The following is a 14,939-nucleotide window of genomic DNA, read 5'->3' on the forward strand; positions in this document are numbered from 1 at the left end:
TGTTTAATAATGCTAGATGAATAAAAGAATATGTCTCCATTGTTATTCTTCCTCAGGCTGAGAGATTGTAAACTCTCAAAAAGAAGCTTTGAAGCTTTGTCTGAAATTCTCAGCTCCCCATCCAATCATCTGAGAGAGCTGGACCTGAGCTCGGACAAACTGCAGGATTCAGAATTGGATTTGCTGTGTGTTGGACTAAAGAGTCCTGACTGTAAACTTGAAACTCTCGGGTAAGGATACAGACTTTTTGACACTTTTTGACTCTTAAATCTGTAAGTTTATCTTGATGTGGACGTTCAAAGTCAGCACAATTTTCCTTTTAAGTTCCTGAGTTTATATTTTTGACTGTCAGGTTGTCTGGACAGATGTTTTTATTTTATTTTATTTTTTTACTTGTCCCTAAAGTCAGAACTAAACCCACATGTAGATGACTTTCTGTTACTGGAGCAGCCTTCCTGAAGACAGCAGTGTGTTTTCATGCTTTTAAAGCCAAACTCACCTTTCAGACCTGGCTTTCATTTATTATCTATTTTTGTTTGTTTATTATTTATTTATTTCTACTGTTTAACTACTGCTCACATCTGTTATCCTCCTTTTTAATTGTTCATTTCTTTTTACCCAGTGTTTCTATATTGCACTTTGTATTTGTCATCTATATTTATCATGCACTACTTTGCTCATTTATTGTTTGGTTTTAATGTTATTAAATTCCGGTCCTTTGGTATTCTTTACGGCCAAAAAGACACGGCTCAAAAGTGGTCTTTTTACTTTAAAAAATTATCTTTATTTTACATATCCGGATATGGAGACCTGAACACACAACCCCAGGTCTGAAGCACAAAACAGGAAGCCTAGTCATTTATATAGACGTCACACACACTTTAAGTTTCGATCAAACACTCTGCTTAGTTTCACTTTTTGCCTGCAAAAGCATGTAATTTCCTGTCAGTCCTGTCGGCACAGAGTGTACTCAGAGTTGGGCCTTTCTTATAAAGCAATATAATCAGCATATAAGTATTTAAGATTATAAATTTAAACCTCAACAATGTTCTTACCTGGTCTCTGGTTTGTTTGTTTATTTGTTTGTTTGTTTGGTTGGTTGGTTGGTTGGTTGTTTGGTTTGCTCAGTTCTGTTTTTCTGAGGTTTTTAAGTTATTAAATTTGTAACTGTAGTGATTTGTGTGTGTGACACAGAGGCACTGCTAGGGATTTTTGACACAAGTTGTTCTTGTAAAATCAGTCTGTGAAGGTTCTCAGACATCCAGGTCACCGTAGTCTAAGGAGCTTGGAAAGAAAAGCGTCTGGACTTCTTTAAGTTTCCTTGAAGATGTTTCACCTCTTATGAGAGAAGCGTCTTCAGTTCTAAGAGTCAAATGGTGGAGTGGGGCAGTCAGTGAAAGGGCAATGGTGGTGGCTCAGGGTTTGTATGTTTGGGGGGTTCAGAGGGAAAAGATGAATGCAGGTCTGGAGTTGGTGTGTGAGAGCAGGGAGTGAATTCTGATCAAACATGAGTGTCATGAAGCCTGTTTGCAGTTATTTGCACTGTTTTCCACTCTGGATGTTGTTTCTGTTCAGCTGTGAGTATAAAAGGCTCCATTCTACAACCTGTTTGTGTTAGTTGTTCAATAGAAACATTATTTGGTGCTGATGTTGCACTTCTTTTATTCACAACCAAAGAGTTTTTGAAGTCTGCATCAAACTGATTTAAATGACTTTTGAATATTACTTTAAATACTTTAGATTTAAAATTCTGATAAAAGTTTAAATACAATGATCACTATATTCTAATGTTTTGGCTGCAGTGTGTTTTTGCAGACAGGTATAACAGAACAGCTTTAGTGTTTAGATTGTTTAAACTTGAGTATGAACTTATACAAAATGCAGCAAGAGATTAAAAAAAACGTTTGATTATAAAATCGACTATATTGGATTCCTATCGATATCGGACATGAAAAGTGGCATCGTTCCATCTCTGCTTTGATTAGAGACACAGCTCTGTGTTTTCCAATTTGTCATTTTGAAAATTTACATTTCTTCACTGTTGAACAGCAGAAATGAGACTTTCCTGTCAGAGGTCATTTTTTAAAAATGAGGTGAATCAACCATGAAAACCATGAATCAACATGTGAACATGAGCTGATGCTGCTGAAGTGAAGCAAAGTTACAGAGGTTTGATTAGGTAATGAGTCCTAATGAGTCCAAGTCTTCTGCTGAATCAGCAGAAGACTTGGACTCATTTGATTCCAGCTTTGATATCATTGATTTCAATATGTCCATTTCTGTCACACTTCACCTTTAAAAGTGAAGCCATGTGGTTCCTGGAAGGAAAAACACGACTTTTTCAAGTCTTTGTCCTGTTTTTATGAGAAATGTACGACTTTAATGTGAAACATTCAGAGTTTTTTCTCTTGTTGTGTTTGTTTGAAGCTGCTTCCTGTTGGCTTCAGCTGTTTGGAGTTTTCTAAACTTCTACATTCTGAACCTTCTTCAGCTCTGAACAGATGATGAAACACTGAATGATTTCAAGCACTTTGTCTAATAAACTTACATCTTTCATTCTTTATACAGATTGGTGGGCTGTGGTTTGTCAGAGATCAGCTGTGATTATCTGGCAGCAGCACTGAAGTCCAACCCCTCCCATCTGAGAGAGCTGGAGCTGAGCTGGAACAACCTGCAGGATCCAGGAGTGAAGCATCTGTGTGGTTTCCTGGAGAGTCCAGGATGTAAACTTGAAACTCTGAGGTCAGTCAGCATGTTTTAGTTGTGCTGAGATGAATATGATGTGAAAGTTGTGCTGACACTAAACTGCAGACATCAGGCTGATATTATACTGATCCACACTGAGGATCTTCATGGTAAAGTCTGTTTTCTTCTTCTCTGGTTTAGTCCATTGACTGCAGCAGAACAATGTTCACATTTCAAACAGTGATACTCAACGTATGGCCCGCGGCCCACACGCGGCTTGCCCACCTTTCCTGATTCAGAGAGAGGGGACCCTGATTAACTGTGTAGCTTCTTCCTCACAGTTCTAAGTATCAGACACAACAATGAATAATCCACAGCTGACTGTCTTTAGCAGGTCAAAGGTCACGGCACACAGCAGACAGTCAGAAATATTCTAACTCTGATCATTTATCAGTTGTGACACTGTGAGACTTGATCAGAGGTGTGATCATCACAGCAGAGGCCTTTGTGTCAAAGTCACTGAGGATCAAACAGAAACACATGAAGCAGATTTCACGGCACACAGCAATCTGTGAAACAGTTTGGAGCAGGAATTCTTGCACATTTACAAACTAACACTGCTGCACGGCATGCTGGGTAATGCTAGCTGCTCAGGTATGGGCGTGCTAACAGCTGTGAGGCTCCGTGGCTTCAGAACACTGAAGAAGAGAAAAGAGAGGTGGAGGATGAAGAAAAGAGGCAGAGATGAAGCAGAAGTTTAGTTCCAGAGAGAAGCTGTGTCTGTGTGGGCGGGGCTCAGACAGCTCCGCCCACTCAGTTTGTTCCCTCCTGATTCATCTGCATGTGTTCTGCTTCACACTGCTCACCTCCACCAAAGACTTCACAAACATCTTCTTTCTTTGAGTCCAGTTTGTCCCACAAACACTTCCAAATCTCCTCCTCTGAGATTCTGCAGCTTCTTGCAGTGTGACTCAGCTGACTTCTGACAGACCACAGACTGGCACAGCATCCACATGTGTCTCCTTTCAAACAGGCTCTTGATGTTTCCTCCCACATCATTCTGGCCTCTCAGTCTCCTTTGTTCTCCAGCTCTGTAGCTCCAGCTGGTGAAGCTTCAGTTTTCCATGTTGGTAACAGTAAACTACAGCCTCTGCTGTCAGCTGGGTAACTAAACAGAGCTGCAGCACGTCTCTGCGGTGGTGCTACATCCAGCCTGCAGACGGCCGTCTACATGTTGTAGTGGTTTACAGTCACCAGGGGGCGCTGTCCCAGCCATGCAGGCAGTGGGCTGCTCTGCTTGTGCTGTTGTTGGTGAAGCTGAAGTGAAAGCGAGAGTTAAAACCCTGAACAGTGTCCACTGAGCTTCTCATGCTCTTCTCATGCTCAAAGAAGTTTAACAGGAAGGACGACTCGTCCATCAGGCGTCCAGCTGTCCGTGACCGTGTCCACAGCAGAGTGTGACCGAGGCTTCATGCTAACACGCACACATGAAGCTAATACCACCACGAGCAGCTGCTCAGTGGATTTGGAGGACAAATGTCTGCAGCTTCTCACAGGCAGTATGCAGAATGTGGATCTCCACAAAGACTGTGGAGAGCTCGTCCCACACTCTAAATCCAAACTTGTCTGCACAAAACTTCTCACACGTTCCCGTCACAAGTGTCTTCTAAGTGAAGCTACCAGGTTCAGGTCCAGCTTGTTTATCTGGAGCTGCAGGAGATGATCCATCCTCACAAAGCAACACAGACAGCAGATATGCAAACGCACAACACAACCAAAGGATTCTCTCTGCATGTCTGTGGCTGATGCTGCTGGAACGAAGCTGTTTGAAACCTTGTTGTTCTGCACTTTGGGACCAGAAGAGGAAACTGTGCAGAGGGTCCAATGGAAGCAGCCAAGCGCTGTAAGTGTCTGCTGTACAGGGATGCTGGTTCAGCTGTGGCTCAGTTTCACAGTGTGACTCAATAAAAGCAGCAGGAAATCAAAGCTTGATGCTTTCATCAGTGTGGAAATAAGAAAGTTTCCTGTGACAGACGCTGGAGCTCTTTCACTCTCAGCTTCACAGTTTCAGCTTCAAACTTCTTCCAACATGTTTCTAACACGGCCACATTCCACCTTAATGGAGCTGATATCTTGTGCATCAGCACATTTTCTAAAGGCAGCGATCACATCTTTAGTTTTGGATGTTTAACTGCAGATTGTTTATGTGTTTATAGCACATTAATTACAGCAGCAGCGTTGACCACAGTGCTGTACAAGAATCCAAGATAACTATTAAAATAACTCCTAATATTAATATCACACATCAAATATCAAATAACTCTCATGCTGTATTAAAAGCCAGTGAATACAAATGTGTTTTCAGAGCAGATTTACAGAGACTGACAGCAGGAGCTGGGGCTGTTCGATAGAACGATGTATATATGATGACCATATGAAAACGTCTATCGTTTCATATCACGCTCTTTGTTTCCTGCTTATGTGTTTGTGTTTTCCAGATAAAGCTTTCAAAATAAATCTGAAGATCCTGTTGAGAGTTTTCAAAATAAACACAATACATTACTGCGGTCTAAAAATAAGTCTCAGAATGAAGTAGCAGCTTTATGTTTTACAAGTATTATAGAAGTTTTAAGGCAGTTAAACCCTCACTGCACACTTTCTACACTTTTCTCAGACAGGCATGAACATTTTCACACTTTTCTCTCTTGTTTAAACAAAGTTCAAACCTTCATAGAAAAATAAGTTCATTATTAAAGAGTGAAAGCAAAGTGTTTCTGAAACGTGTCAAATCAGCCTTTGCTGGCATTAAATGAGCTTCTGTGTGAGGAGCACTCGTCCATGGCCTGGGCTCCTCGCTGTCAGGTAAAGTTTCATAAAGCTTTTGAGTTTTTCTGCAGATAATGTTGGTGTCCAGCACGATGTTCTTTTTCCTGCGGTCACTGAGCCACAAAGCCAAAGCTGACTCCATCCTTACGATGTTCTTGTTGTGGACAGTTACAACCTTTTTGCCTCCTTGTTGAAACTATGATGGTCAGCATCTTCCTCTGCCTTTGGCTGCTACCACAGGTGCAAAACGTCTCGTCATCATTGTTGTTTGTTGGGACAAAACGTACAAACATACAGTGCAGCACTGCAGAGTCACACTGCTGTAAATTTGAACACATTCTGTACTGTACAGGAGACACGGCACGAGATTGGCTGACAATGGTCTACAGCCAATCAGGACGCAGAGCACAACGCGCTGTAAAAAACAAAAACATGCAAAATTGCACAAAAAAGATCAGCGAAACAGCGAGGCCGCCAAAGGTGAACTGTGTTACAGCGAGGGACCAGCGTATATGTGGTTGTTGGGACGATAAATGTCTTTGAGCTTGTGTCAGAAGACGAGCTGCAGCTTTCTGGACCAGCTGCAGTCTTGCCAGGCAGGTCCCACTAACTCCAACATATAAGGAGTTACAATAATCCAGCTGGGACATCATGAAAACGTGGATCGCCCGTTCAAGGTTTTTAAAAGATAGAAATGATCTCACCTTAGATAAAAGCCTCAGTTTGAAGAAAGACCGCTGTACAACTGAGCTCAGCTGTTTTTCAAATTGCCGTCAAATATAAGCCCCAAATGTAATAATGCGATTTAATAAAAGAGCTGAACCAGTCTAATAGAGCGCCCTTGATGCCGCCATGCTCCAATGGTGAGGTCAAGATGCTGTGGTCAAGGCAGCGGTCAGATCCAAAAGCACAGCTGAGTCTCCTGATCAGTGGCTGATAAAAGATCATTAAGAACTTTCCAAAGTGCAGTTTCAGTGCTGTGAAGAGCTTTAAAACCAGACTGAAACCTTTACAACAGATTGCAGCTGAACAAATATAATCTTTTACAAAATCTTCGACAGGAAGGGAAGCTTTGAAATAGGCCTGAAATTTGAGCGGACAGAGGATCCAGATCAGGTTTTTAGTACAGGCTGTACAACAGCATGTTTAAAACAGGCTGTACAACACCTGAACTAAGACTGCTGTTAAAAATCGCTAAGATGTCGGAACCGACAACCTTTAAAATCTTTTTAAACACGTGTTGGAACAACTTCATTTGGACAAGATGATGTCTTTATAGCATCACATCGTTCCTCCACCTGATCAAACCACACAGGCTCAAACTGATCAAAAACAGCTGAGCAGGTGAATATTTTAGCCCCGGTGCGATCTCGGGCGAGAGTATCGATGATGGCCAAAGGGCAGCGTCCAGCTCTACGGCCGCTGAAGAGCAGACTCAACAGACGCGCGTGATGTGGATCCTACTGCTCTAAAATTGGAGCTTCTTCAATCCATTAAAGAGACAAAAAACCACAAAGACTTGTATAAAACTATCTTCCTTTATTCTCGAAGCTTAAAGAGGATTTTGGAAAATGTGAGTTTTGCCTCTTTATATTTATGGTGGGGATGCAGAACAAGGAGCAAAGATGAATGTGATGCTGAATCAGCAGAAGACTTGGACTCATTTGATTCCAGCTTTGATATCATTGATTTCAATATGTCCATTTCTGTCACACTTCACCTTTAAAAGTGAAGCCATGTGGTTCCTGGAAGGAAAAACACGACTTTTTCAAGTCTTTGTCCTGTTTTTATGAGAAATGTACGACTTTAATGTGAAACATTCAGAGTTTTTTCTCTTGTTGTGTTTGTTTGAAGCTGCTTCCTGTTGGCTTCAGCTGTTTGGAGTTTCCATTTTCTAAACTTCTACATTCTGAACCTTCTTCAGCTCTGAACAGATGATGAAACACTGAATGATTTCAAGCACTTTGTCTAATAAACTTACATCTTTCATTCTTTATACAGATTGGTGGGCTGTGGTTTGTCAAAGATCAGCTGTGATTATCTGGCAGCAGCACTGAAGTCCAACCCCTCCCATCTGAGAGAGCTGTACCTGTACTTCAACAACCTGCAGGATCCAGATGTGAAGCAGCTGTCTGATCTTCAGCAGAGTCCAGACTACAGACTGGAGACTCTGTGGTCAGTAGAGTGATGGAGTGAGTGGGTGGTGCTGTCAGCAGTATTGTACTAAACACAGTCAGTATGAAACAAAGATCCAGTGTTTCCTGTAAAGCTGCAGCTTCTCAGTGAAGCTGTGAGAGGAGAACGGTGACAGGCTTCAGGATTGGACACAAACACTTCCTGTTTCTCACCTTTATGGTCACCATAGTAACGGCTGACACGCTCTGATCAAACGCTGTCAACAGCCAATCAGCTCTCTGAACAAAGCAGCACGCAGACCAATGACTGCATTGATTTCCAAGTTTAAAGCAGTGAAGAACACAGTCTGTAGGTGAGGAAGAATTTAGTGAGAGCAGATGTTTGGATGGAATTCCTCCAGTTAACAGCTGGAACCGTCCATCTGGATTGTTGGGCTTGTTGTTGGGGTTCCTACAGAGCTCAGAGTGGACACACCAAGGTTCTTCTAATGAATGAAAGTCCAAACTCAAACTAGGAGGGAAAAACATTTTCAGCAACTTCAATAAAAATCCAAAGATTAGAAAAAGTGAAGCAACAATGAGTCCTAGTACAGTCCCAGCACTGACGTCCCTGCTGCTCTTTATACTGGATGTGCTGCATCACTGACTGACAGCTGATGAAGAGTCTCTGGAAACACTCGTTTATCTCCTCTGCTCTTCCTCCTTCTCTCTGCAGGTGGAGGTCATGATGGTAAACAGGACGGTGTGTGTGCTGAGAGAGGAGCAGCTGTGTCCTGATGATCCAGAGAGGTTGAAGCAGCAGCAGCTTGTGTGTAGAGACGCTCTGACTGGGCCATGTTACTGGGAGGTGGAGAGGAGAGCTTCATCCAGCAGTGACTGACAGAGGAATGAAGTGCAGATGACTGTCAGTGCTGCAGAGTGAACTGCTCTGAGAACAGCTCCACTGTCAGACACAATGTAGAGTCCAGCATCAGCCCTGTGTGTCCCTCTGGATCTGACAGAGGATCATCAGTGTATCTGGACTGCTCTGCTGCTGCTCTGTCCTTCTACAGTCTCTGCACAGTCTCTGTCTCACTCTGGAAAGATTTTACAACTTGTTGTAATTACAGAACGTTAATATAATATTCCAACATGTGATCTTCTCTTTATTTCTGAATCTTTACCAAATAAAGAAAAACCAAACTAACAAACAGAAGCTGTCGTGTCCTTTTTCACCGCATCTGTGAATCTTTTCTGTGTTTTTCCTCTTTTCCTCCTTCCTGCAGCTCCATCTTCATCATTCTGTGTCCAGTATATGTGAACACGTCCAAAGCATCTGAGCCTCATGTTACCCGTTTGTGTGAGTTACGCCTGTCGTTGTGTTGTGGTGTATAAATAAGGGGCAGGAGACAGCGCTGGATCTCTGAGTTCTTTACTCTCAATTTCTGCAACATCTGCAATATCTAGAAATGCAAACCTGTGAGCTGTGTGTGTTGTGCGTCTGCTCGGCCACCTCTCCTCCGGCCATGCTGGAAGCAGCTGTGCGTTTGACAGTTTTATCGACTCGACAATAATCGAACAAATTAAATGTTCAAAAATATCAACTTAAGCACTTCAAAGTCAACAAAAAGCTTAAAACAATGAAATAATATTTCACTGACAAAACAACAGCTCATAAGAACGATACACAAAATAATACAGAAACAAACAAATAAAAGTTATTAACCAGGATCCATGTTTTTGTCACAAACACTGAATCAGCTGATTCACTCTTTATGTTTCTGAGTTTGTTTTGTGATTATAGTTCTGGTTTCTGTTTCTGTGTCTTCACTGTGTCCCACGTCTCCTTACTTTGGACTCTGTGTTATATTTCCTGTTTTACTTTGACAGTCCTGTGTTACTGTTTCCTGTCTCATGTGTGTAATTGGTCCCATCTGTGTTTCCCTCCTGTCTCCCGTTCCCTGATTACTAAACTGCGTCCACGCCGCCGGCGCTCCTCTCCACAGCTGGATTCCAGGATTTCAGAGCATCCAGCTGTGGTGAGTGATGGAGACACTTTCTCTGCTCCCTCAGTAATCAGGACAGTTTATTGAACATCAGAGGACATAAAGGACTGTTTTTCACCTGCCCGTTCTGAACCTGGACATTAAAGACTGCTGGCTTCAAGGACATTAATCCCAGTGTCAGCCAGCCAATAACAGCCTGTGTTTTTCAGCTCTTTAGGAGTCAGAAATGAGAAAGACACAGACTGCTAACCTCTCCCTGCAGGAAATAAGCTCCGCCTCTTCCTTTCCTGTATATGAGTGATTTGATTCTGACATGAGACACAATGAGTTTCCTGTTTATTGTGACTTAAAGCGAGCAGCAAAGACACTAAACTGTGTGTTTCCAGCTGAAGCTGCTTTTTGTGTTGCTCCCACAATCCTGTCTGAAACAGTCAGTGAGGAAAACTCAATGTGACTTCAGAGTGACAGAGGTAAGCGACTCATGTTGTAACTGACGTCAGACGCGGAGATTTTGGCGGAAAATTAAAGCGAATGGTAGTTTAGAATTGAACAAATTCCTTTAAGCTTCAGTATTACCAAATACACTTATCAATAGTCTTCTAACTAACAATATTTGTCTAAATCATCTCCAACACCCTGGAGAACAACGGGGAGAGTTTAGAGGCTCTCCAAGATTACATTGATCAGTGCTTCCAGGATCTTGTGATGAAGAAGGCTCAGAGTGCAAAACCTTCATCAAAACCCACCTGAAGCTGCCGGAGGACACGGTGAAGAACATCGCCTTTGATAGAGTGCATCGCATCGGCCCCATGCGGGCTGCGACCGGGAGACCACTAAAACAGTCAGTGAGGAAAACTCAGTTTATGCTTCCAAGCTCATTGTGAGAGGGCACATTGTGTTCCTGCAAGTGCTGATTTTGTCTGCATCCCTGAGTTTAGTGAGCTGCCTCCAAGGACTTGTGAAACCCAGTGTGTTAAGGCTGCATCTCCCAGATGTTTCCACCTTTCCAGCAGAGACGATAAATGTTCCCACAAAGGCTCAGCCAAAGACGGTTTGATTTTCTGAGTGTTGGCCTCAAGAGATTGCTCAGTGAGCACCTGAGTGTTTCTGGGACATCGGACACTAACTGGAACTTCAAGTCTGGTTCTGAAGCTGCACATGCAAAGACTGTTTCTGGTTGTAGAGACCTGGCTGTTCCAGGGATTGTAGCCTCCCCAGAGGCTGAGCTGCTGACCTCAGCTGACTCTGGAGCCTTGAAGGTAACTAAGTTTGCACCGCTCGGGAGAGCCATCTCAGCTGCAACAGCCTCCACAGAGAGCTCACGCAAGCTTACCCAGCCTGCTGAGGATTTTATGCTGCTGCAGCCCAAAAGGCATCCTGAGCTGACTGACAGCCACCCACAGCTTCAGCTGCCTCAGCCAGGGGTCTCCACACCTGCTGGCCCTGCATCTGCTCTGACTGGGGGCTCCAGAGAGCCGCGCCAGCCATCCATCTCTGCTGGGGCTCCTGTTTGAGAATGTAGGAGTGTAAACTTCAAATATCTGCTCGGTTTGTCAAGATATCACATATTTGCAAAAGTGCTCTGACGTTTTTGGAGACGTCTGTTACCCACCATCTGGATAGCTAACCGGGAGGTCGAGGGTCATTAGAGCCGGCGAGAACAGCGGACTCCCGGCACATCGTTTTTAGACCCCCATGGCCTTTGGCTGTTCAGGTTTAAACATGATATATAAGTCACTTAGTAGGGGTGCAACGATATTCGTATCGATATTGAACCGTTCGATACAGTGCTTTCGGTTCGGTACGCATATGTATCGAACAATACAAAATTTGTAATTTATTTTATCAACTTTCCTTCTGACGATGCTGTCTGTGTTGAGCGCTCAGTGATTCTGCGTTTCTCTGTAATAAACTCTCTTTTCCAAAGATGAGTGATTCCTCAATCAGATACAGGGCTCGCAATATCGCTAGCCCGACGTCCTGGGGCTAGCTATTTTTTCAGTCGGGCTACCAAAATCTATCTCTGCCCTGCCCGTCGGGCTATTGTAGGAAGGAAAAATATATGTCAATGCTTTTGCATTCTTTCAGAAATGTAGCTGGGTAATTATGTCATTGGCATCGGTGAGCCACTGTCAATATGTGACATATTGAAATCGCGATTGAATTTGCGCTTGTTTTTTGCTTTCACTTTGCAATCGTGCGAACTGTGTATAGAGAGCGACAGTACTGATTGGTGAGTGATGATAATTTGTGCACCAATTCCTCTGACATTGTCTTATTAATCGTTAGCTTACTATGCAAACATGACAAGTGAAATCTCCCGCAGCTTAAACATGTGAGAGGTTGATCGTGCAGAGAATCGCTGAGCTTATGTGAGTGAGTGTGTAAAAGCATTTCAGTTCTGCTGAGCCAAATAAGACAGGTCAGGGTGAAGAAGTGACAGCCAAAGAAAAGCTTACCACAAAACGGAGAAGTTATGACAAATCAGACTATAAGGCAAAAAGAAAGTGCAGCTTTATGGTTTCATGGACAAAAGAATTTCTGTGGCTGCAATATGATGAGCTAAATAACCAGGGCTGCACATAAGTGGTCCGCAGGTGCGCATTCGCTGTCAAAATAAAAAACACGCACAAGGGTTAGGGTTAAATTTAAAAACTGTACTTTTGAGTTAAAATATATATTTATAATTTTAATAAATGACAAATTAAAAAGGCATGAACATTTTTTTTGTATCGAAAAAATATCGAACCGTGACACCAAAGTATCGAACCGAACCGAACCGTGAATTTTGTGTATCGTTGCACCCCTAATATATATATATATATATATATATATATATATATATATATAGTATATATATAACTCCACCGAGACAGCGGTGACGCGGATCTGAAGGCCAGACCGTCACAGCCGCTCACTTCCCGCCTACCCGACCTTTGGAGGACCCGGCCCACGTAGACCTTGAAGGCCGGGTCCTCAGGAGGATGCAGCCTGTGAATTTGGACACGCCATGACACATGATGTTCTACAGCTGATGTGTTTAAATGAGCTCTACAGGTGAACAGACTTATTAACGTTACCAGCATAATAAACTGTCCTGTCACTGAAGGTGTCTGCCCAACAAGGACGTGGTGCTGAATGCATCCAGACCCCTGCTGACTGTCTTTGCAGCTTCGGTCAAAGGTACAGTGTCCACTGTGACCCTGAGAGCAGGACACAGCCAGAGGTGAGTCAGCAGTTACAAACTAAATGCTGCTGACATGAATCAAACTGCTGGATAACCCACTGCTCATGAAAATGGCACCTTTCTGTTGCTTTTTGAGATTACTGAGAATATTTGAATTGTGACTCAGATGGCAGATCCAGGCTCTCAGCCTCCAGCTGAAACTTCCAGTCCTCCCCCAGCCAGAAGCTCTGATGCTGGGCTGAGAGACTTTGATCCTTCCCTGGATCCAGAAATCCAGGAGGGAGAAGGAGAACAGGACCTCCTTCCTGATCTGGAGAGGCCTGAGGGAAAGAAAGATGGAGCAGACAGAGCTTTGAACAAATGCAAACCTCCTGAGCTTCACCTCCACAAAGGTGCAGACACTGATGCACAGATTCACATGTGACACCTGCAGCGTCCAGCTTGTGCCGCTGACATTATCTCCACTCTGATACAAGCCTCATTCACTCGCTCACACACGTTCATACAATCACCTTTTCCTCACAGTCACACACATGAATGTAATGAGGGGAACTCGGGGTTCACTGTCATTCCTCAGGATCCTTTGATATGCAGACTGGAGGCTCTGTGGATGAAACACCGACTGTCTGAACCACTCTGAAGTGTTCATGATGGACTTCATCCTGATTAACACTACAATACTTGTTAGAGGCCTTTTATATGTAATAATATTCTTTTCCATTAAAGCTCTGAACATTCTCACTCTTTCTTGACCAGGTGTGACAGGTGAAGGACACCGGCGAATAGGAGGACAGAAGCTGAGAGCCATTAGTCACATGACTTCAGCTGCTGCTGCCTCACCAACCACTGGCCCCTCGGTGAGTCTAGAGTTACAGCAGTGACCACAGGAAGTGCACACGTGTGATCTAAAGCTACATGTGGGCCTGTGACCATCAGTCTTCTCACTGTGGTAGACGGGTTTGTGAGTCCCTGTGATGCTGGGAGTGTCCAGGACAGTCGCTCCTGATCGGGTCTCTCATGGAAAGCTGGTCCCAGGAATTCCTGGAAAATTCCTCCACAAAAGAGAACTGGGAACATAAGTGCAGAGTGACAGAGGTGCTCAGCAACCCTGCTGTTATATGGGAATAGAACCAGAATAGTCGGCAACCACTTGAGTTAAGTTAGCCAAAGAGATGCGACTCAGACTGACTTCATCATGTTGGCAACGTGTCTGCATTGATAAACTCCAGTTATTGACAAATCAGAGAATAATTCCAGTCGTTCAGAGACAGATTGTGATTGTTTGGAGGATGTAATCGTTTCCCTTCAGGGAGCGTGTTGGACGCTCAGTGTCCGGGTGATTAGCTGGCTGATGCAACTACTTAGAATCAGTTTGTGAATATGAAGAAAATCAGTGCAGTCACTGGACAAACTCTGATTCTTCCTAGTTTCACTCTTGTTTCAGTCCAGTGTGACTGAGGTGGTAAAAAATGATCTGACTTTTAGCCACACAGCTGTCTGCTAGAGAAAAAGCCTTTGTGCACAACTTTCTTAAAGGCAAACGGCACCATGTTCACTGCAGCTGCAGCAAACGCAGCAAAGAGTGAAAGTTGGACTGAGAATGTTGTGACTGTTTCATGAGAAAGAGCAGGAAAACAAGCATCACACACCCAGACACAGTGCTGGGATTAGAATTAGACTTTAGAGCCAAATGTAGGACAAAAGCTTTAATATGAAAGAGGAAAACCCAACAACAGCCAGAGCATGAAGCTCAAATCTATACCAATCACCAAGAAAGCTGACAGGCCTGTGACACGTCAGAGACGCCGTTCAAATCATAAAGAAGTTGGTTTATTGACAAAATGTAAAAAACCAAAAGAATCAAGTCAACCTTCAGTTTCGAGCGAGTAGACCAATCAGGCACAGCAGCAGCTCTAGAATAAGCAACAGTTTGATGTATTACAAACAACCTTTCATATACACACATACATATGGCTCATATGCTGTTTAAAAAGGGCTCAAAGACCCAACAGATTACACAAAGTACAAAAACACTTTCATTCAGACAACAGTCAGCTGTGCACGAGACAGAGAGCCGACTACAGTTAGTAACATGGACTCACTTTGTTTCAGACACGACAC

The 14,939-nt window shown here is 43.3% G+C and overlaps 2 protein-coding genes across 2 annotated transcripts in view; both read left to right on the top strand.

Annotated features, from left to right (window-relative positions):
- The window catches only part of LOC309701496 (NLR family CARD domain-containing protein 3-like), a 391,901-nt gene that overhangs the window by 266,395 nt on the left and 110,567 nt on the right, over positions 1 to 14,939 (top strand). The gene's annotated exons all lie outside the window — the stretch shown is intronic.
- On the top strand, positions 31 to 2,761 carry LOC309700197 (uncharacterized protein; the record flags this gene model as incomplete). The annotated part of the gene is made up of 2 exons (XM_082523645.1): positions 31 to 230; positions 2,569 to 2,761. 2 exons carry the CDS (start codon positions 31 to 33, stop codon positions 2,759 to 2,761), a joined length of 393 nt encoding a protein of 130 aa, XP_082379771.1.

The sequence above is a fragment of the Aulonocara stuartgranti genome, assembly GCF_965226115.1.
Source record: "Aulonocara stuartgranti genome assembly, chromosome: 23".
Classification (NCBI taxonomy): Eukaryota; Metazoa; Chordata; class Actinopteri; order Cichliformes; family Cichlidae; genus Aulonocara; species Aulonocara stuartgranti.